Genomic DNA, 23287 nt, shown 5'->3' with positions numbered 1-23287 from the left:
TTGGAAGTTCCTGTTCTATTGATGAGTAAGTTCCCCCTGACTTTGCCATTGACAATCATACAGTATATGAATAGGCTATGAGATTATTATATGCATAATGATTAATCATTTATTAGCCTATGTTGCTCTTGTATTTCCATTTTAAAAACATAAATACATCTTAATCATTTGAGTTTCCACAATATTTAAGTTACCTATACATTTACTCAATTTCTCTACTTAAGTACAATTTTGATGAACTTGAGTATTTCCATTTCATGCAACTTTATACTATTCCATCACAACATTTCAGAGTGAATATTACATATGTATGTATTTGTATCTAACTGGAATTCCTTTACATCTCACAATGTGTCAATAAACACACATCTTTTCAAATAGCGAAACCTTTCCATGACTGAAAGTTATATTTTGAATAACCATTTCCTTGCAATTTTGCTGGAAAAAGTAAAAGATGATGACTATTATGGCCAAAATGACAATACTAATGATTTTTTATCAAAGTTGAGATCCTAATTATTTATCAAATGTAATAATTGGTGTGAGTGACAATATATTCTATTGCACCTTCTGGTTTAGCCCTCTGCTCAGATGGTCTAGGAACTGATATGGGGGGAGAGTGAGTGGATTGGATTGAAAAGGCATAGTTTAGAGACAAATTCTGAGATTAACCCTCAGTCCACCAGGAAATGTCCCGATTCTTCAGATGCCCATGAGTTCATATCATCATCATGAACTCATATCATAATGTGCTAGAAAGTGGCACGTACCTTTTATGGGACAAATTGGACTTTATTGATATCTATCTATCTCTGGACCTGGGAACTCATTTTTACCCGGTCGACAGTTTCCCAGGTGAAGCCTCAGCACACCTTGACTGTGCAGCCGCAACAAGAGGTCAAACTCAGCAGGCATGAAGTGGACAGTCCATGCAGCTTTTAGATCATCGTAGTAGTGGTTATTCACCGCATTGAGTTCAAATGGGTGATTACTGAAGGGCCAGAAACCGTACAGATGCACGTTGGCACATTGTTCCAGCGCTATGTTAACCATCACTAAGCCGGTGCTGAGTAGGCCTCTGTGTAGGCCTCTGGAGCGCCAGAAGAGGGCCAGACTCTGGAAGTAATCAGGGTTGAAGAACATGGGCTGAATGGGACTTTCAAAGTCCCTAATGCTGTATACTGCCCTCAGGCACACCGGAGTGGTGTGTGCATAGGAGAAGGGGGAAAGAACCATCATGGATTTGCCGTAGCTATGTAGACTCTCCACAAATGGACGGCGTGGTCCCATTAGACCTCCATACCTGAAAATAAAAATATGTCAAGCAACAACACCAAGGAAACACTATTGGTGCAGTGAGACTCATTTATTTACTCACTCCTTCAGCATAATGCTTGGGTTGGCTGTCACAAGGTCAGTCTTGGTGCCCACATGTTTCTCATAGCCTTTACCCAAAGAAGGTAGGTTGCACCTGAAAAGGCATAACAGACAAGTCAGAAATTATTATTTGGAATTATTCTGTGGATTTATGTCGCAATCAGCCTTTCAGTCCTCTGATCTTGACAGCTTTCTCACCTGATAACAAACTGAGCCGAATCAATAATCTCTCCACAGCTGCTGTTTGTCAGAATCCCTGAGTTCCCAACAACAGCACACGTGTCCCATTTTTTCTTTGGAAATGGATTCTCCTGGAAATAAAACCAATGAAAATGTTTATTACAGAACAATAACATGCATATGATTATATCATGTTTGTGAATGAGCAAGAGCCATGGGGATCTTTGTCTGGATCTTGTTTGCAAATCTACTGTTGTGTCTCGTCAAATGTGTATATGTTTATGTATTTTGTCTGTTATTTCCTGTTTTATTTTGTACTTACCTCTTGTCTTTCATTTCAGGCCCTGTTTCTTCCTCCCCTTGTATTAGGACTGTACGATTTTGGGACAAATATTGCGATTCGATTTGCGATATTTATTTTTAAGCGACCCAACGGAAGTTTATTGTAAAATGCGGCCATAACTCCGGCTAGGAAGGTCGTATCAAGTGCTCCCGTCTCTAGCACCTCCGCAGCCCGAGCTACGAGTGAAAGAACTAAACTTACATGAAACTTCCGTTGGGTTGCTTTAAAGTCAAGCTTCAGTTTAAGGTTCACCCTGTAATAGAAACACGTGATGGAGCATTACTATCCTGACTCCAATGCTTTGTTTCCCCAAACCATCTAGGAAAGCTCCATTGGAAGCCATTTGGAAAAGGGCAGGCACTTTCAAAAACACTTGGCAGGTGATTGGATCAATCTGTCTATCACCTTCTATCATGGGCCACTTCTGATTGATTAACAATGGCTGGTACATGTGGAGCACAGCACTTCTGATTGGTGTGGATGACTGACACAAAAAATAGTAAAAAATAAAAAGTTAAAAAAATCGCAGGCTTTGCGATTTGATAATCGCATCATTTAAAATCGCGATTTCGATTTAAAATAGATTAATCGTTCAGCCCTACCTTGTATGTTTTTCCCGCCATCATCAGCTTCTGCCCCGCCCCTGATTGTTTCCACCTGTTCCCACTCACCTCATGTTTAAATAGTCCTGTCTCTCCCCTGTCCTGTGTCAGTTTGTCTTGTTTGTTTCCCCGAATGGTCGTGCCAAGCCTCAGCTCTGAAAGGATCGCTTTTGACTCATGTCAGGTTTTGTTATTTTGTTTATCTTGTTGGCTTAAAGATTTTATTAAGTCCTCTTTTTGTTACGCTAGTTTTTTCCTCCTTGTGAGCGCCTTTTGTTATTTCCACCACCTACTGTAGAGGGATTACCTGAAACTGTGAAAATAAATATACTTTTTTTATATTCAAGACTTTTTCTCTGGGTCGTGCATTTGGGTTCATCAGTTTGTGTCGAGGTCCTGACACCTACAACACTATCAACATGTGTTAACATGTGAGTATTTATTTAATGTACAATTGAGGTGTTTGAGTTGCGTTATTGATTCCCTACATTCTTTTACGGTTTTAAACTTACTGAAACAGCGCACAATTCTCAAAAATAACTGACTATAGTGTATCTGAGATCAAAATAAGAGTTTGAAGCTGCGGTTTGAGCTAGGGCGCAGATAAAAGGGGTTGGAAGTGTGCAAGGGTTTACGCCCCTTGGCCGGATTTGGCGTCTCAGCTGATCTCACACAGTGAAATGTAGCCTCTGTATTTAAACCATCCCAGTATCAGGAGCAGTGGGCTGTTTCCTCGAACCTGAAATCTACTCTGAATCGGTGACTGTTTTTCTGAACTATTCCGGTTAGTCCTGACAAAGTTGTTGTCTCCATGGATGAGACAGTTGATATCAAAATGAATGCAAACTTTGTAGACTGGTGTTGTCCTAGAAAGTGTACTGGATGCTCTTTTTTTTGGTGTGAAGCCAGTTACCAATTTTCTAAAAACTAGAATTATTTCACATTTACAAATATATCATTAAAAGCAGGTCATGCTGTATATTGAAATAAGATTGTAGGTTTTTTTACAGCATTCGTCAGATTAAGAGGTCCTCACTTCAAATCTCATTTTTTTTATAGAAATAATAATTCTGTGTGTGCGTGAGTATGTGCGTGCATGCATGTGTGTTTTTGAACGGGTGGTCATCGGTGGTCGTTTGTATCAACCAGTCACCATGTAACTAAACACATAATTTATCATCTCTGAGCCATTTAAGGAACAATAAAGACAACAAGCAGAAGATGCTGTGATACTATCAGGGGCGGACTGGGACTAAAAATCAGCCCTGGAATCTCAGCCAGCCCAGCCCACACAAATTGGTAGAGCACGCTCATGAACTGTCAACGGGGAGGGGGGGGGGGGGGGGGGCTCGTGAACTGTCAATGGGGGGGGGGGGGGGGGAAGCGTGGAAACGGCCCGCTGAACGGACCTCTGTCGCCTGTCAGCACAACTTAAATGATGCCGTTCAAAAACATAACAAATAAAGGGCGGTGCCGGCCGTCAGCGAACCGAGCCGGCCGTCGATGGCCCGCTGACGACCGGCCGTTCTGTGATTCTCCAAAACACACAGATGGCCAGTCCGCCCCTGGATACTATCCATGAATGAAAAATGACATACCTTTATGAAGGTGCTGAAAATTCCTGGAGTCACCTCGAGGGTCTTGTTGTTTTCCGCAGCGTACACAATATTTGATCCCACTGGAGTGTTGGCCTGGGTAATGATGGCCCTGTCAAATCCCTGGCACTGACTTCTCAGCTGAGAGCTGTGGTAACACAAGGACTTTGTTAAGAAACATCCAAGTCAGGAGTTTTGAACAGAAAGCTTTATAATTTGCCAAACACAGCAAGTGGCAATTAGTTCAGATTATATTTAAAATGTATCTTCTTTCTTATAAGGATTTTAATTCCATAATCATCAAGGTGAGTTAAAGTTATCTTCAGGTGAAGTCGCTCTGTTTTACCAAACTCTGACTCATGCTATACATTTTTAAGATTTTTGATTACATAAGAAAACCAACGGATTCAGATGCAAATTGTTGGATGATGTGGCACTCCTGGGCGTTGCTTCATGGATCGTTTCTTTTAACTTTTAAAACCAACTCACTGAATAGTCCCAAACTGTGACAATGTTTAGCGTTTATACTCTTCCGCTGAGAAACAGCTAATCTTTGCCTGCATGGACTATTAATTACAATTCTGGCCAAAACCTTTTGTCAATATTTTAAACAAAATGTAAACAAATACAATTACCTGAGGCTTCTGTAATTGTCTTCTTGCTTCTTCCAAGTTTTTGAGTAGCATTCTCTTACTTTTTCAATGATCGCCCTGACACACACACACAAAACCTGTGTATTTAGCAGTTTATGCAGTATGTCTAATGGGTGACTTAAAGTAGTGAAAACTTCATATCAAATGTCAACACCTCCCTAAAGTTTGGGCAAAAAGGAAGTGAGTATTAATCCGCCTCCACAAAGAGGAATGACTTCCCGGGTCTCGAGCCAAATCTCCCGAGACAACGACAGACCTGTTTGTTTTATATGAGCTTTTATGTTAGAGAGACTTTCAGGTTAGACCGGTCGGCAAGGACACAAACACATCACACACACACACACCACACACACCACATCACACACACACACACACCGGCACACACACACACACCACACACAGCACACACACGCACGCACACACACACACACAGCACACACACACACACAGCACACACACACACAGCACACACGCACACACACACACACACACACACAACACACACGACACACGACACAACACACAACACACACAACACACGACACACAGCACACACACACACCACACACACAAACACACACACACACACACACACACACACACACACACACACACACACACACACACACACACACACACACACACACACACACATCACACACACACACACACACACACACACAACACACACCACACACACACACACACACACACACACACACACACACACACACACACACCACACACAACACACACACACACACACACATCAGCACACACACACACACACACACACACACACACACACACAACACACACAACACACACACACACACACACACACACACACACACACACACACACACACACACACCACACACACACACACACACACACACACACACACACACACACAGAGAGAGCTGACTAAGGCATTAACAGAAAGGTCCCTTCAAGGAGAAGCACGGACAGCGTTTGCTCTCACCTGCATCCTTTGCAAAGGTCAGAGGGCCAAGGGGAGATTGTCTTGGGTGAAGTTGGTCCACTTTGGTACAAGATGGCTGTGCAGCAAACAAGAGAGAAACAGCACAGCACATTCATTTATACAGTAGTGCACACCAAAAGGCAAATGAGCTCTATGATGACAGGTGTGGTTTACCTCAAACTACAAAAAAAACATAAACTAAACTCATTTTAAAACAAAGAGAAAGAAATCCAACAAAAAATAAAGACTGAGAATAACAACTGATTGAAATTGGCGTGATTGAATGTCGTCTTGCACTAAAAAAACTAAAACGACTTTCATTTAATCAAAGTACATTTTTCAAATGGTCTAATTAGAAATCGTGGTTTCTTTTTACAGCATGATTTTTCACTTCAAAGAATGTCACATGACCACATGATGTGGACAAAGCAAGGTCACTGCAAGATTAGCCCACTACACCCGCGCTGTCCGTGAGAAGGTCCGATCCAGGAACACTTAAATATGGTAAGGATTTGAAATGGTGTTGTTTTAAATGTGAAGAGTTTTTTTTCAGTGTACATTTAGTGTCAAGATAGTTAACTAATTTACCGCCTGTCTTAGTATTTGGCTATCTGTAAGCAAAGTTTAGCCGCGTGGTTAGGTACTTTTTCAAGGCTTGCTTAACCAGATCATTTTTATAAATGTATCATGCAAAGGGCTAACTTTGTTGTTTCTGTTTGACTAGTGAAACGTTGAAATTGTTGCATATGTAATGTTGATTTCACATAAGGTCTTTGTATAGGGCTATTGGTTAGCAAGTTTAGCCACGTGTTAGCTTGTTCAACCAGGTTATAAATGTCTCATACAAGGGGCAAAGTTGTTTGAGTTTGACAAGTGAAATGTTTAAACTGATATACAGTCTATATCTATATATCCGTTGGGGAGAAAACCTTTAGGAACGCGCCCATTTATCAAGACCAGGGCTAGTGTCCTCCGACAGCGAATCTTAACCTAATCATCCCAATGGCAGTTTTTAACATTTTGGAGATGGCTACAAATATTTGTATAAATGCTTTGCTTGTGGTTAGTAAAGAACATCAATTATTATTCTTTGTACTACATCAGGCGTTGGTGACATCAGAATAACGTTCTAATTCATTTCTTGTTTATCAGGATTCGCAGAAGGATACATCCGACACAGAGTTTGAGCAGTGTACAATGGCGGTGTTTTTCATCAGGGAGGAGCACGATCCTCTCCTTCCACCACAGCACATCGGACTCATCGTTGAAGGTGTGGAAGTCTTCAATGAGATGCCATCAGTTGCACATGCATGTGCCATGTTATTGGGCTTCATCTTTGCTCTAAACTTGAGCTATCTCAGTGAGCTCAAATACACATTTGATGCCCTGCAGAAAACGTTCATGGCGATTGAACAAAGAAAATGACACGCAGAGTTTGCAGTCCGAGTGTCAAGCTTTAAGTATTGGATACATGAAATACAGCATGTTTTTTGTTCTAAAGCTTGTATTCAAATACAGTGTAATGCAAGGGTTCTTCGTTTAATGTAAAGTTCCAGAGGATGCGTAGTCAGCAAAAGAAAATAACTGCATTCATTTTATTTTTTTAAATGTTGGGAGTTTTTTGGGAGGTGTTTTTTATAATAAAACAGAATTGTTATTGTTTATTTAGCAGGGATAATGCACTGTAATCAACACTTAAAACATTCAAATGTGTCAAGCGTAACAGTGCCAGATTTAGCTTTGAGCTAATTTCCATCTGCAGTCCCTCAATAGGTGATGCATATTTTAAAGACATCTCAATAAATGTCAAGGTCTGAAGAGAATATTCCTGTCTTTATGGATATGTGAACTGAGTGTAAAGAAGCGTTTTAAGTTTAAAAGTCAAAATTCTTCTTTGATATAGTAGTAAATGTAATTTATTTACGGTAAAAAAAAATGGATGTTCATTATAAAACGTTTTTGCTTTTAAATAAATAAATTATATTAATGTATAATTAAAAACTTTACTTTGATCTAATAATAAACATGAACTCAGTCCAAATGGAGAAATGTAGGTATAACAAAGTAACACATGCACTGAATTGATACTTTGGATCAACTTAAAAAAAGTTTTCACTCATTTGTTACAGCACATTTTTTTTGTTTATTCCAAATAATTTTTTTGACCTCAAATTAAGTGGAGTTAAGTCAAAAATATTGCTACCGTCTAAGATATATATTTACATTCACACAAAGTAATAAGATGATTCATTCTGGAGACCGCACAACATTTATTACTTTGTTAGTTATAATTTAATTGTTCCTTTTGGACTAACCTCATATTTATTATTAGATCCAAGTAGAGTTTTTAAGTTTGATAAAACATTTTTTTTAAAAATACTTCATTTTGTTGCAGGCAATATTTTTTATCATAGCTTAAAGGTGGGGTAAGTAAGTTTGAGAAACCGGCTCGAGATACACTTTGTTATATTCCATGGAATCCTCTTAACATCCCGATAGCAATGAATATCTAAAGTGCTTTGACAAAAAATCCATAAAAAATGTCATCTGTGGAAGCCGTAGTACTGTAAAAAGCACGACCAATCATTGTAGTCGGCTCGGCTAAAATAACTGGATGGCCTACCTGCCTGTCAGCCTTCCACCTGTGCACAATCTTATCTCATGCCCTCATTGGTCATGTGCGCGTTCGTGTGTGTTGGACAGGTGTTGGAGGAGGGGCTCTGTAAGGAAGTAGCAGATTTCTTCCGGCTGTGTATTTTCAAATTCTAGCGCACTCGAGCTGGTTTCTCCAAAATTACATACCCCACCTTTAATATATTTTCTTTTATTACAAAGCAAAAACTTTATCTAATGTACATCAATACAATACTGTGTTTTGTTTACTGTAAACAAATTACATTTAGACTTAAACTTATAACAATTAGTTTAGCTCAGTTCACATAAAGACAGGAATATTCTTTACACCTTAACAGCGATTGGGATGTCTTTAAACTATGTCTTTAAAATATGCATCACCTATTCTGTTTTATAATAAAATACAACATTTTTTAAATTAAAAATAAATACATAAATAAATACAATTAAGAGTAAATTATGCAACCAATTTGCACTTATGTAAAAAATAAATACAAGTATAAAGTAAATCAAGATCACTTGACTCAAAATATGCATATGAACATGTTAAACTAGCTTGCATATCGCTCCTTTAAAATTTAAATATGTAATGCAATAGCATTGAACTGTAAAACGTTCTGACAGCGTTCAAACCTGGCTGCCTTTTAATAAAAGACTATAGAATGTATGCATGACAGCTTGTTTTTAACATTTTTAAACACTTCAACAATATTTTCTGCAGCTCTTAATTACAACTTCAGATAAACATGTATTTGCCATTAAGAAGGATTTAAGTAGCATTATCAGAATCTATAATGTCACATTCTTTTTCAACTTCAAATGAAACATACAGAGGCCAAAACAATTAATCAACGAAAAATGCTGTTCAATCACTAGCATTGCAATCTTTGAACCAACCCTGTCTCCTAAAAATTACGTTCCCATAGAACTAAACTGCATTCTCAATTACGTTTAGCTAGAAACGTATTTTCTCCCACGTTACGTTCGTTATGAACGTATCTCAAATACGTTTATTTTCTACATATCTTCTAGAAACATATTTTCTCCAACGTTACGTTTCTTATGAACGTATCTTAAATACGCCATTTATTTTTTTGCTTAAAATCTTGATAATAGTCATTTATAAATATCAATTTAGAGCACACATTTGAAATCAGTAGGCAAGGCTGTAATTTCGCCAGCTGTTACTCTCATGAGCCAGGCAGAAAATAGTTTTAACATGCCAAAAAGCTGCTGTGTCGTTTATTGCACCTCAAACATTAAAACAAATTTAATTTGATGATGTCAGGCTCTCATTATTCAAAATCATTCGATTTATTCTAACTTAAAATTACATGCCAGTGTTTTGTCTTTTATTTATTTGTTTTTATTTTAAATCGTATAATGTCGGACTTTTTGTGCCATCTGTGAGGAAAATAAATGGGGCTTAGAGCCTCAAAATACTGAAATCTGTATTTTTTTTAATCGTTTTTTCCTTCTAATTTGTTATTCTTTTCTAAATAACACTGTTATTTACTCAACAATAACACACAATTATCCTTGTTTCTATTCATTCGTTTAATTCTATAATCTTGGGCATTTTAGCCGTATATAAAGTCACCGGAAATAGACATAGGCCTATAAGGGACATTTCGAGCGATACACACCACAAACCCACTGAACAGATTACCCAAGATCCTCAGCTTGAAGCTCGTTGATTGGATGTTTTAGCCGCAATGCATGTTGGGATATGATGTTAATGCGATATGATATCAGAATTAAAAAAATTTAAAAAATACTTTATTCCGAGTGTTCTTGCTTTTCTCTTTGGAAGTCATCACATAACGGCATTGTAATACACGGTTCGGCTGCATTAAATATTACATATCTGCCGTAGTTCTTTATTTATAGAGCCCTGATGAGAAGACTTTTTACATTACATTGCATTTAGCTGACGCTTTTATCCAAAGCGACTTACAATAAGTACATTCGACCAGGAAGACACAACCTTGAAGAAAACAGAATCATATAAGTACATCAGGTTTCATAGAGCCAAACATTTCAAGTGCTACTCAACTGGCTTTAGATAAGCCAGTCCTTTATTAGTATATAAGTGCTTTGTTAATAGTTCTATCGCTCGAAGTGGAGTCGAAAGAGATGAGTTTTCAGTTTGCGCCGGAAGATGTGCAAGCTATCAGCTGTCCTGATGTCAATGGGGAGCTCATTCCACCATCTTGGAGCCAGGATAGCAAACCCACGTGTTTTTGCTGATGGGAACTTGGGTCCCCCTCGCAGCGAGGGTGCAGCGAGTCGTTTGGCTGATGCAGAGCGTAGTGCACGCGCTGGGGTGTACGGTTTAACCATGTCCTGGATGTACGAAGGGCCAGATCCATTGGCAGCATGGTAAGCAAGTACCAGTGTCTTGAAGTGGATTCTAGCAGTTACCGGAAGCCAGTGAAGGGAGCGGAGGAGCGGAGTGGTGTGGGAAAATTTAGGAAGGTTGAAGACCAGACGAGCCGCTGCATTCTGGGTGAGCTGCAGAGGTCGGATGGCACATGCAGGTAGACCAGCCAGGAGGGAGTTGCAGTAGTCTAGGCGTGAGATGACGAGAGCCTGGACCAGAACCTGCGTCGCTTTCTGTGTCAGCTGGGGACGTATCTTCCTGATGTTGTAAAGCGTGTATCTGCAGCAACGGGTTGTAGCAGCGATGTTTGCAGTGAAGGACAGTTTGTTATCTAGGGTCACACCCAGATTCCTTGCAGTCTGAGTCGGGGAAACAACTGAGGTGCCGATGTTGATTGTTAGGTCAAGAGTGGTCAATCTTTTCCCGGAAGGAAGAGCAGCTCAGTCTTGTCAAGGTTGAGCTTGAGGTGATGAGCAGACATCCACTGAGAGATGTCAGCTAGACAAGCAGATATGCGTGCGACGACCTGGGTCTCTGAGCGGGGAAACAACTGAGGTGCCGATGTTGATTGTTAGGTCAAGAGTGGTCAATCTTTTCCCGGAAGGAAGAGCAGCTCAGTCTTGTCAAGGTTGAGCTTGAGGTGATGAGCAGACATCCACTGAGAGATGTCAGCTAGACAAGCAGATATGCGTGCGACGACCTGGGTCTCTGAGCGGGGAAAGGACAGAATTAATTGGGTGTCGTCAGCGTAGCAGTGGTATGAAAAACCATGCGGGCTAATGACTGATCCGAGCGAGTTTGTGTACAGGGAGAAGAGGAGGGGACCAAGAACAGAGTCCTGAGGGACCCCTGTAGTTAATTGACAAGGGTCGGACTCAGACCCTCTCCAAGTCACCCTGTAGGTACGGTCTTTGAGGTATGAGGTGAGGAGGGAAAGTGCAGAGCCTGAAACTCCAAGTTTTTGGAGAGTGCGAAGGAGGATCTGATGATTCACCGTGTCGAATGCAGCAGACAGGTCCAACAGGATGATGACAGAGGAGAGGGATGCAGTTTTGGCAGTGTGCAGTTCCTCAGTGACAGCAATGAGAGCAGTTTCTGTGGAGTGACCTGCCTTGAAACCAGACTGGTGCGGATCCAGAAGGTTGTTCTGATGGAGATAACAGGAGAGTTGTTTAAAGACAGCGCGTTCAAGTGATTTAGACAGGAACGGGAGTAGAGAGACAGGCCCGTAGTTTATAACATCTGACGGGTTGAGAGTGGGTTTCTTTAGGAGAGAGTTTACTCTTGTCTCCTTGAGACTGTTTGGAAAGTGACCAGAAGTTAGAGAAGTGTTGATGAAATGGGTGAGAAAGGGTAGAATATCAGGAGCGATAGTCTGAAGGAGGTTTGAAGGGATGGGGTCCAGAGGACAGGTGGTAGGGCGGGCAGAGGTAATGAGGGTAAGAACCTCACTTGGAGAGAGAGGGTAAAAGAAGGTTAGTGTGTTGGTGGAAGGAAGGTCTGGTGACCCAGCGGTGAGTAGAGGTGAGTCAGAAAAAGAAGAGCGAATATCATCAACCTTTTTTTCAAAGTGGGTAACAAAGTCGCTTGACAGAAGTGAGGAGGGGGGAGGGGCTTTTGGAGGGTCCAAGAGGGTGGAGAAGATGGAAAATAGTTTTTTGGGATTGGAATAGGAAGATTGAATCTTATCTTGAAAGAAAGTGCTTTTTGCCTGAGAGATCGAAGCCGAGAAAGAGGAGAGGAGAGCCTGATAGGTTAGGAGGTCGTCACGGTGTTTGGATTTCCACCGTTTCCGCTCTGCTGCCCTAAGGACGGTTCTATTAGCACGCAGTGCATCATTTAGCCAGGGAGCAGGAGGGGACTGACGAGCCTGCCGAGATGTGAGAGGACAGAGAGAGTCCAGAGTGGATGAGAGAGTAGAGAGTAGAGTTTCTGCAGCAGAGTTTGGAGGTAGTAGTTGGAACGAGTCCGAGGAAGGGAGGGCTGAGAGCACCGATGAGGCAAAGGTAGAGGGGGAGAGGGAACGAAGGTTACGGCGGACAGGTGCAGGATGAGAAGAGATTAGTTTGTTATGTTTGGAAAGGGGTAGAGAGAATGAAATGAAGAAGTGATCGGAAGTGTGGAGCGGGTTTACATAGAGGTTAGAAGTAGCGCAGTTCCTTGAGAATATGAGATCAAGGACATTGCCAGCTTTATGAGTTGGTGGGGATGGAGACAGTGAGAAAGCAAAGGCGGTTAACAGAGATGTTACTTCGTCTATCTTCCCTGTCTGGAGGTTGAAGTCTCCGAGAAGTACAGCGGGAGGACCAGTTTCAGGGATGTGTGAGAGGAGATTATCTAATTCCTCCAAGAAGTCCCCCAAGGCGCCTGGTGGACGGTAGAGAACGACAATGGTTAATTATATAGGATGGGTTACTGTGACGGCATGGAATTCAAAGGTGGAAGGAGTGAAGTTAGGTAGCTTGAAGAGGGAAAAGACTTCTGGACAAACTTGAAGAACTGCCGCCAAAACTGAATATGTGACGTGGATCATAAATATATCAACAATTAAACAACATCTTGCATTTCTTTTCACAAAATACGTCTCCTTGCAGTATCAATAGTAATTCGGCTGACTTTTATATTTGATCCAATTGGTAGATAAGTTATATTTACACCATAACGGTGCACAGCTGATAGAAAAGGACTTTCCATCAATGTTTTTAAAGAGATTACGGATTTTCTTTGAATATAAGAATGTAAATACTGAGTTGAGAGAATAGTCAGGGGATTTGGGTGATGGGAGACACACCTATGGAATCACAATTTCAATTGCTTACCATGAAATGACGGATATGCCTTTCTGTCTGTGATGTTTTACAAATCAGATATTAATGTGTAGAAGTAAAGCATGAGAAATAGTATAGCAATATCCTGTAAAATTATGTAAAAACATGAATAAAACTACACAACTTCAGATGTTATACATACACAGTGTTGGGACTAACGCGGTATAAAGTAACGCAGTAACTAGTACTCTAACGCATTCGTTTTTTTATTCAGTAACTCAGTTACCGTTACTACGTTAGTTTTTTTATATAGTCAACATTCAGGCGAACAGAGATCAGAACTGTACTTAAGTACAGTACTTGAGTAAATGTACTTAGATACTTCCTGTGTCACATGCGGAGACGCGCTGTGGGCGTGTTTGTGTTGTTTACTAACAAGACTATCATGGCGGCGGCGGAGCTCAAGTCTAGTTTCTCCACCTGGAGATATTCTCACTATTTAACTTTTGTCGAGCACAAAGAAAAGAACGTTTTAGTTAAATGTAAGTTGTGTCTTGGCGAGTCAAAGATCCGATCTACTGCCCAAACCAGTAATTCAAATCTCTTAAAACATCTGCAAAAACAACATGCTGGGACGAAGCTAGTAGCTAAGACCACAGAGACTCAGCCGACGCCACTCCACCTCCACCTAAGCAACAGCGGCTGCATTTTAACCAAGGGACTGCTAGCCAGGGAAAAGTCGATAAAGCCATTGCACGGTATGTTGTAGAACACATGCAGGCTATTGCTACAGTGGAGTCACCCGCTTTCAGGGAGCTAGTTAGCATGATAGCATGTCCGGGCGGCACACGGCATATGGGACGGAACACTTTTTCCAACTACCTGGAGAAAGAATATACAAAAATGGAAAGCCAGCTAATATCGATGCAATCCAGATTGCATATAATGCATGTCAAGTTGATCAACAGATTGTATTATTCTCCAATGCAATAACAGTACTGAAATGAAGGCTATAAGGGCATTAATGGGAGCCCTTTTTCCAAGTAACTAAAACGTTACTTTTCAGTAACGCATTACGTTTTTGAAGTAACTAGTAATGGTAACTTGTTACTGGTTTTCAGTAACTAGCACAACACTGTACATACATAAGTGTCCTACACTAATAATACAAAGTTATTATTAGTATGCTGTGTGTACCTTGTGTGCACCGCCTAGTGGTTAAAGCACGTTATTGAATTATTTTTGTTGAATAATGTTATTTGATGAAAAAAATATTAAGAGTACATACTTTCATAGGGGGAAAGTAGAAGGTCAATGATAGAAATATAGAATATAAAAAATCAAGAAGATACTGTAAGTGATCTATACAATAAAACAATTTAGTGCTGGATGTAGCCTACAAAGATCTTAATAGGAGGATGTGCAAAACAGACAACTAATTAACCTTTATTAACACATTAAAGAATACTTTAGGTTAAGGTCTTCTTTCAAAGAATAAAAAAGATTTGGGGGTATCTATCTACAGATAAATATTAAGCCTGACAAAGTACTTAACGTCTAATTGTTAACTATGTTGAAGCACTTATTTTAACTGATATTATACACATTAATTATACTCTCATGTATGTAGATAGTATAACAAATGTGCAGAATTTGACAGTTTAATGGTGGAGGTATACACACATATTGATAGATGTCTTGTAATGCACTGTTGAGGAACCTGTGACCCACGTTTTTCATTCATTGCATAACTACACCGTAGTTGTGTATATGATATATGTCAATAAACCTTAGAAAATCTTGAAAGGGATGTGCAAAATAGCAATTATATACAGTTTTTAATTAACTATTAGTAGAGAATAACAAGTAATTAATATACTTTATAGAGATCTGCAGATAAATGTTTAGTCTTCTCAATCACCAACTATCAAATATCTCTGTTGACACTTGACAATCACCTTTCCCTGAATTTTACTCAGGTGTAACTAAAGTCTGCTTTAAGGGTTGTTTATATTTCACATCATTAATCAGAATCTGCAAAGTAACTAAAATAAATGTAGTAAATGGAAATGGTAAATGGACTGTACTTATATAGCGCTTTATCCAGTCTTTACGACCCCTCAAAGCGCTTTACATACTACATGTCATTCACCCATTCACACCCATTCATACAGAGCAGTACCACTTGCTCTAGGACCTAACATTCACACACATTCACACACCGTTGGCCATGCCATCGGGAGCAACTCAGGGTTAAGTATCTTGCCCAAGGATACATCGACATGTTGGCTGCACGGGCTGGGATCGAACCCACAACCTTCTGGTTGAAAGACGACCGCACTCCCTCGCAGCCACAGTCGCCCAGTAGTGGAGTAAAAATACCAGGTTAACCTCTGAATTGTAGTGGAGTAGAATTACAAAGTAACAATGAGCTGTCATGTGGGTATATATTAATGCTGCCCATTATGGATACAAGCGATTTTCACCCATTTAGTAATTACATGTTTTAAATTTGTACACACCAATGTGTTTCCTATCGCCTAAACCTCCAGGGCTGTACACAGTTTAATACTGTCAACTTCTAATTTTGGGAAAAACGAAAACGTCTTTTAAAACTACAATTCCCAGTAGAGACGTGCTATAGAGAACATGTTGCGAAACACAACAGCCAGCATGTGTATTTCTGGGGGGGGCGTTCGAGTCCAGTTTTGAATAGTCTGCCGTGGTTTTGTTCCATTTCAAAGAGCTTGACGCTCGGCGTAACCTTGGCGCACTGCTACTCCAACATCCAATCTCAGAGCTTGAAGATTAATCACGGGGTTTGTCAACGGGACTGTAGTCCCTAACGATAGCTAGGGATTATGGGTAGTGTAGTGTCTTCGGCCATCCTAAACTGAATTTTTTTTCGGATATCATATCGCATTAACAACACCACATCTGGCGTCACAGAGATCTTCTGTCTTGATATTGCATTCTAAAACCTCCACCTATAGAGTGCCACAGTGAAAAAAAACCGGAAGTAAGTTAGCATTTTACTACTTCGGGTTCCCTCGACAAAAAAGCAATGACATTTCTCCATAGGATTTTGGAAAATAGCTCGAAATAAGGTCTACCCTACTTTTATAGTTTTCGAATCATAAATCTATCGATTCGAAAATATAAAAGTAGGGTAGACATGTGTATATGATCCGGCTGAACAAAACGTGATCCGTCTCTTAACTGTGTCAACCACAGACCTTATTTCGAGCTATTTTCCAAAATACTATGGAGAAATTGCATTTGTTTTTGTTGAAGGAACCGGAAGGAGTTTACTTCCGTGTTTTTGGATGCGTCACTGTGGCACTCTATTTCACACACTTTCCTGACTTCATCAGTAAGCTCCGCCATTGTCATCGGGATTCAGAAGAATTTGCAACTTGGCTGGCGTTTTCACGGCCATGTCAACCCAAAAGGAACTAGAACAAACAAGAACATAACTAGAAAATGCAATTCCTGAAGAAATTGCTAGTGGGAATGCTCTATGCTGAAAAGCTGACGCTGAATTTCTATGCTGAAATGTAATGTGTAAGAAGAAAGTAAAGAATTTAGATTGAAATGATACATGAACACTGGGGGCTTGAATGTGTGATGAGAGAAGAAAATAAAGTAAAATGGCTTGGAAAAGCTGCAGAATATTTGAATTGCCAACTATTGAACTAAATTGATGGCGAATGATCCGTCGCCATGGTGACGGTATTTGATGACATCCCATAATACGCTTAGATATGTTGATGGCTGCATCGTTACCATACCTGTGAAGTTTTGGGCTGTTTGGAGCATTTTCACTGAAGTTATGAGAAAACCACGTTTCATGGCGAGCATTGTGTTGCCATGGCAACAGCATTTGAATAAATCTCAAAACTGTCCCATGTCTTCACGGCTGGACTGTTGGCACACATGTGAAGTTTTAGCACTTTTTGACAATTTTCATAGGAGTTATAGCAATATCGTGTTTTATTGCAAGGGATGCTTTGCCATGGCAACAGCTTTTGAGGAAAACTCACCAATGGCACAGACATGTTGAGGGCTGGACCATTAACTGTCATCTAAAGTCTGGTGGTGTTTTGACCATTTTCATATCAGTTACGACAACATCGTGTTTTTTGGCGAGGGATGTGTTTCCATGGAAACGGCATATGATGACACCCCATAATTGACAGAGCTGTGTTAACCATTATCTGAAGTCTGCTGCTCTGAGCATGTCAGTTGGAGTTATGACATCGTGTTCCATGACACAGGTGTTTATATTTCAGCTAACAATTTAATTTGTTTAACTCCACAGTGTACAAATGTGAGTGGTCAGGATCCATTATCAAAAACACCCTCATACATAAAGACAGACGTGCAGAAACAGCTTTGAACTGCAGTTAAAGCAGCCTGCAATGGTATTTGCAATAACCTACAGTACAGTGAACATACTAGAACCAAAACCAGGGATTGACATTAAATATTTAGAAATTCACATATTTTCTTGTCAAAGACTTGTATTTACATAACCCGGGGCCCTTCTCACTTCGGTTAAATGGATTCCTTGCGTCCCTCACTTGCGTCGTTTCCCTGTGACTAGTCCCTCCCACCAGGGAAGCAGGGAAATGAGTTTTAAGAGCAATGGGACGTCCTTTCCTCCGGAGCGTCACGTGAAGCGACGTCCGTTTGTGATGACGCCGCACAGCTGATCGTCTGACAGCAGCTCTGTCCCCGTTATTTCCACACACACCCCTGCCACACATTTACTGACACAAACATTTGTATCATCTGTTGTAGACCCAAATAAATAAAATGAAATAAGAACTCATTCTCAAAAAAGATAAACGACATTCTTAAAAAGTATAAACGAACAATAGTTTGATTAATATTATTAGAGTGCACAATAGAAATAAAATTATTGAGAGAAGAAAAAGAGATATGTTATCTATCAAAACCCAGTTAGATTAACATTCATTGGATTGCACACTTTGTTTGGATATGTAGCACATTAACATTTTAAATAGCACTTAATGACTGACTGAATGGAAATGACAATAAATGAAAATGTAAAACAAAAAAAGCGATCATGAAAATGTTTCCAAACAATGAATAACATGATTTTTGACCACTTTGTTGTTCAGATATATCACATATTTGTAACTAAATGATACATGAATTGAAACAAAACACGGTATAAACTGAGGAGTGACTCTCGTGAGGTTCATGTGTTTTCCTCACTCCGCTGGGAAAATGCTCTCATGTCAAGAAGCATCAGATCAGTGCATGCACTGCCTCGTCCAATCAGTGAGCGATACACAGTAAGGGGGTGGGGCGAGTATCTGAGGATTTCATCGAAGGATGGTCTGGTGGTTCCTCGGTTATAGCTCCTCCATTATCGCTCCTCGCTCATCCGACAAAAATAAGGCCATTGGGACGCTACTCAAGATGGCCCAGACAAATCAACTTCCGGTGAGACCGAGACCGAGGAAATTACAAATAAGAGAAGTGAGAAGGGCCCATAGAGTGGGAAGCTTCCCCATTATGTAGGAATTATATAAATAATTCAAATAAATGTGGCAAAGGCTCACATTTGTTGAACAACACATTTGTAACAGGTTTGTTAATTGACCAAAAAATATGAACAGTTGGAAGATTGGAAATGGGATTAGTATTAGGATTATTTGTAGGTCATTGAAAAGTAGAATAATTTAGAGAGATGTGAACATTGAAGTTTCTATTTTAGAAAAGCTGACACTGTTGTGGATCGCTGGTTTTAAAAGTGATTTATAAGAGTCATGTTTAAAGATGTGCAATACTTAAAACGTTTATAAAGATCCTCCGAGTGTGTGTCATTAGTTAGCTGATAAAATGTTAGGGATAAATACCTTGACATATTGACTACAAGAGCTTGAATCAAACAAGCAATCTTGTATTTGAAAGATTAACTCACATAGCAACAGTCGCACCTGGTATATAAGTGGTGTGGCTGAGTACTTTAAAGGGTTCATGAATAGAGTGGACTTGAATGTGAAATAAGAACAAGAAAATAAAAGTCTAAATGCATGAAAAAGCAGCAGAATATGTGAACTGAAAACTTTAGAACCAAAAGCATACGTCACCAATAATGTCTAAAATATGTGGAACATGTTGAAGTCAGTATGAAGTCTCCATCAGACGGAAAATAATAGGCTGACACAGTCTGTTAAACTCCAGTGACCACGTCATTAGTCTGCTGCTCTAATTATGTCAATTGGAGTTATGACATCATCGTGTTCCATGACACAGGTGTTTATATTTGAGCTAATGACGTGTCCAGAGATCACAGGTTTCCATGGTGATCAGTGAGAGCATTTTTTTGGGCCATGTTAACAATACCGTGTAACCGTCACGTTTGAAGGGACGAAATCGTGACATCTTCACGTCTCCCAGCATGGTAAATCGTCACATGTTCACGTCTTGCCGGGATACCGGGTTGGGTTAAACAGCTTAAAAACTAGCTAACACGTGGCTAAACTTGCTAACCCATAGCCCCATATAAAATATCTTATGTGAAACCAATATAACATTTGCAATTATTTAAACTTGTCAAACCGACACAACAAAAAAATCGCCACTTGCATGATAAATGTATGAAAATTATCTGGTTAAGCCATCCTTAAAACAATTGGTTACACATGGTTAAACTTTGCTAACACATAGCCAAATACAAAGACAGATGGTAAATTAGGTGTTTATCTTGACACAATACTAAATGGATAAACATTTAAACTGGTGTGTTGTCTTCAGAATGAATAATCGTATTACTTTGTGTGAATTTACATTTCTGTCTTAGACAGAATAAATATATTTTACTTACCGTAACTTACATTTTTGAGGTCCCACCAAATTGGAACACTTGACAACTAAAACAAATGCCTTGTGAGGAACATATACCTGGGTAAACAAAAAACCTGTTCAACAGGTTGTTGGAACAAGTATGACATGCTTACCTGTTGTCCACAATGATCCAGAGAGCAGTTGTCAGCAGGCTCCCCAAACAGAGGACAGTGATCATCAAAGAGATAGATAACTTCTCAGGGTGTCGCTTCATCCCGATCTCTTTCTGCAAGTCCTCTCTTCACTGCACTTTATCTGTGTCTTTCCCCTTCTGTTTGCGTCTTGTGTCAGGATTTGATTTTTGTGTGTTAAGTTTTGGTTTTATTTTTCTCTTCTGTGTTCCCTGTCGCATGTTTTCCTCCTTGTGTCTTGTCTGATCCTTCTTCCTGTGTTTGCCTTCCTGTCGTTAGTTTCCCTGGTGTGTCTGATTGTCTCATTGTGTTCACCTGTTGCCCTTGTGTTTCTGCCTCCTTTACCCAGCTGTTTCTTGTCCCGTGATTACCCCTCTCTGTATTTAGTCTTGTCTTTCCCTGTCGGTTCATTGTTTGTCTTTCCCTTCACGTCACGCTCCATGTTTGTCCTTGTAGTTTTGATCCTGGATTCTTTACTCGAGCTCCCCTGTTTTGGTAATGTTAAGTTTGTCTCGTTTTCTTTTTGTCATCGGCTGTTGTAAATTAAAGCTCGCTTTTTGTTAATACTGCATTTGGGTCCTACCTTTTTCACGCATCGTAATACCTTGTTTGTTGAACTCCTACTTTAGTCTTCGTCATTTCTCTTTGGTCCACCCATTTTCTATATGTCCCTCCCTCCTTCTACATTTTTTTAAACACAATGCAATACAATGAATCATAAGGTTAGTAGCAATAAAGAGGCTTGTTAAAGGGCCCATGTCATGCTTTTCCGGTTATTACCCGTCCCCTGGTGTGTTATGAAGGTTTTTATGCATGTAAACGGTCTGCAGAGTCAAAAACCCTCAAAGTACACCCTGTAGGGAGTAAAACTCTAACACAGAAAATACCTGTCTATGCTGCCCCAAAACGCCTCGTTGGAGATTTCTCATTGTCCATTGTTTGCCTCCTGGGTTCTGTGACGTGCGAATACCCAAATCAACAACAAATGACCGGATTGGCCCAAAGGGACCAATCCGCGGAGCACTTCACACACCAGGATCCCTTGGCTAACTAACAGGGAGCCCCCATTGACTTGCATAGAGCTCCCTGAACGCTGGTAATAGACGAGTTGGGATCGTGGAGAAATGCTCTCCGCAGATCCATTCTCACAGCGTTATAAACCTTTTTTATACTCAATATCAAGCCACACTTATTGTGAGTGTTTGTGTGTGCTCAGGATGAGTTTAGCTTGTTCTCGCTGTATCGCCGACCCGGAAACCTGTCAGCAAGGAGGGGTGGGCAGGAGCTCCAACAAGCCGTTCAGGACAGAGTGAATACACATACTATACAGAGATGCTGTATGAGAAACCAATGTGAGTTTGGAAAATTGCACAATTTAAATCTATTCTAGTAGACCTCAACAATGGAAATATGATCAGTAGAAATGGCCATGACATGAGACCTTTAAGTTAACCCAGAGGAACAAATTGTCCTGTGTACCTTTTTAGTTACTTTGAAGATTTAGATCAATTATAGAAAAAGATCAACAAATACAAAATCAAACACAACTGATTGAACCCTAGAATATGAATAGTGTGACCTCTTGGCAGCAGTTGGAAGTTCCTGTTCTATTGATGAGTAAGTTCCCCCTGACTTTGCCAATCATACAGTATATGAATAGGCTATGAGATTATTATATGCATAATGATTAATCATTTATTTGCCTATGTTGCTCTTGTATTTCCATTTAAAAAACATAAATACATCTTAATCATTTGAGTTTCCACAATATTTAAGTCACCTATACATTTACTCAAGTTCTCTACTTAAAGGTGGGGTAATTCACTTCAGAAACACTTTGTTATATTCAATGGAATGCTCTTAACATCCCGATAGCAATGAATATATTAAATGCTTTGACAATAAACAAAACAAATCTGTGGAAGCCGTGGCGCTGTAAAAAGCACGACCAATTATTTTAGCCGGCTAAAATAATTGGATGGCCTACCTGCCTGTCAGCCTTCCATCTCGTGCACAAACTTATCTCGTGCCCTCATTGGTTCATGTGTGTTGGAGGAGGGGCTCTGTAAGGAAGTGGCAGATTTTTTTCGGCTGCATACTTTCAAATTCTAGCGCACTTGAGCTGGTTTCTCCATTCTTACCTACCCTACCTTTAAGTACAATTTTGATGAACTTCAGTATTTCCATATCACATAATTTCAGAGTGAAATATTTTCCTTTTTACATGACATCTATTCGACAATTTTAGTTGAAAATATGGTGACCATATACATTATGATATAGTAAAAAATACTTATGGCAGTGGTGTAACTAAGTGTATTTATGCACTGTACTTAGGTACAGTACTTAAGGTGGGGTAGGTCATTTTGGAGAAGCCAGTTTGAGTGCGCTAGAATTTGAAAATACACAACCGGAAAAATTCTGCCACTTCCTTACAGAGCCCCTCCTCCAACACACACTGTTACAACAAGGGTCGATGAAAAAACTAGGAATTAAATAAGATGGCTAGAGTTACAAAAAATATATCCTTAGGTGCTTTTATTAACAGCCAAAATGCTGAAAAAACACAAAGTAACAAGGATCTACAGAAAGAAAACCTCAATATCGAGGACATATAACTGGTACCTCTCTGCTCTACAGCCAGACTAACTTCAAAACACTTGTGGCCAGAGGTTTATAATATATGTTATGCCCCTCCCCATAGGACAATCCACTATTTATACCCTTAATTAATGTTATTCTTATCTACAAACA

At 39.8% G+C, this 23287-nt stretch overlaps 1 protein-coding gene across 1 annotated transcript; it reads right to left on the bottom strand.

Moving 5' to 3' along the window:
- Nucleotides 1-320: 320 nt before the first annotated feature.
- LOC117548645 (alpha-2,8-sialyltransferase 8F-like) lies at nucleotides 321-20537 on the bottom strand (the record flags this gene model as incomplete). The annotated part of the gene is made up of 7 exons (XM_034220027.1): nucleotides 321-1303; nucleotides 1379-1471; nucleotides 1576-1688; nucleotides 4101-4245; nucleotides 4733-4807; nucleotides 5736-5811; nucleotides 20516-20537. Coding segments are annotated over 7 exons (1035 nt in total), but the record flags the coding sequence as incomplete, so codon positions are not given.
- Nucleotides 20538-23287: the final 2750 nt, after the last annotated feature.

The sequence above is a fragment of the Gymnodraco acuticeps genome, unplaced genomic scaffold (genome assembly GCF_902827175.1).
Source record: "Gymnodraco acuticeps unplaced genomic scaffold, fGymAcu1.1, whole genome shotgun sequence".
NCBI classification, from domain to species: domain Eukaryota; kingdom Metazoa; phylum Chordata; class Actinopteri; order Perciformes; family Bathydraconidae; genus Gymnodraco; species Gymnodraco acuticeps.
This window is presented reverse-complemented; position numbering and strand designations above follow the sequence as displayed.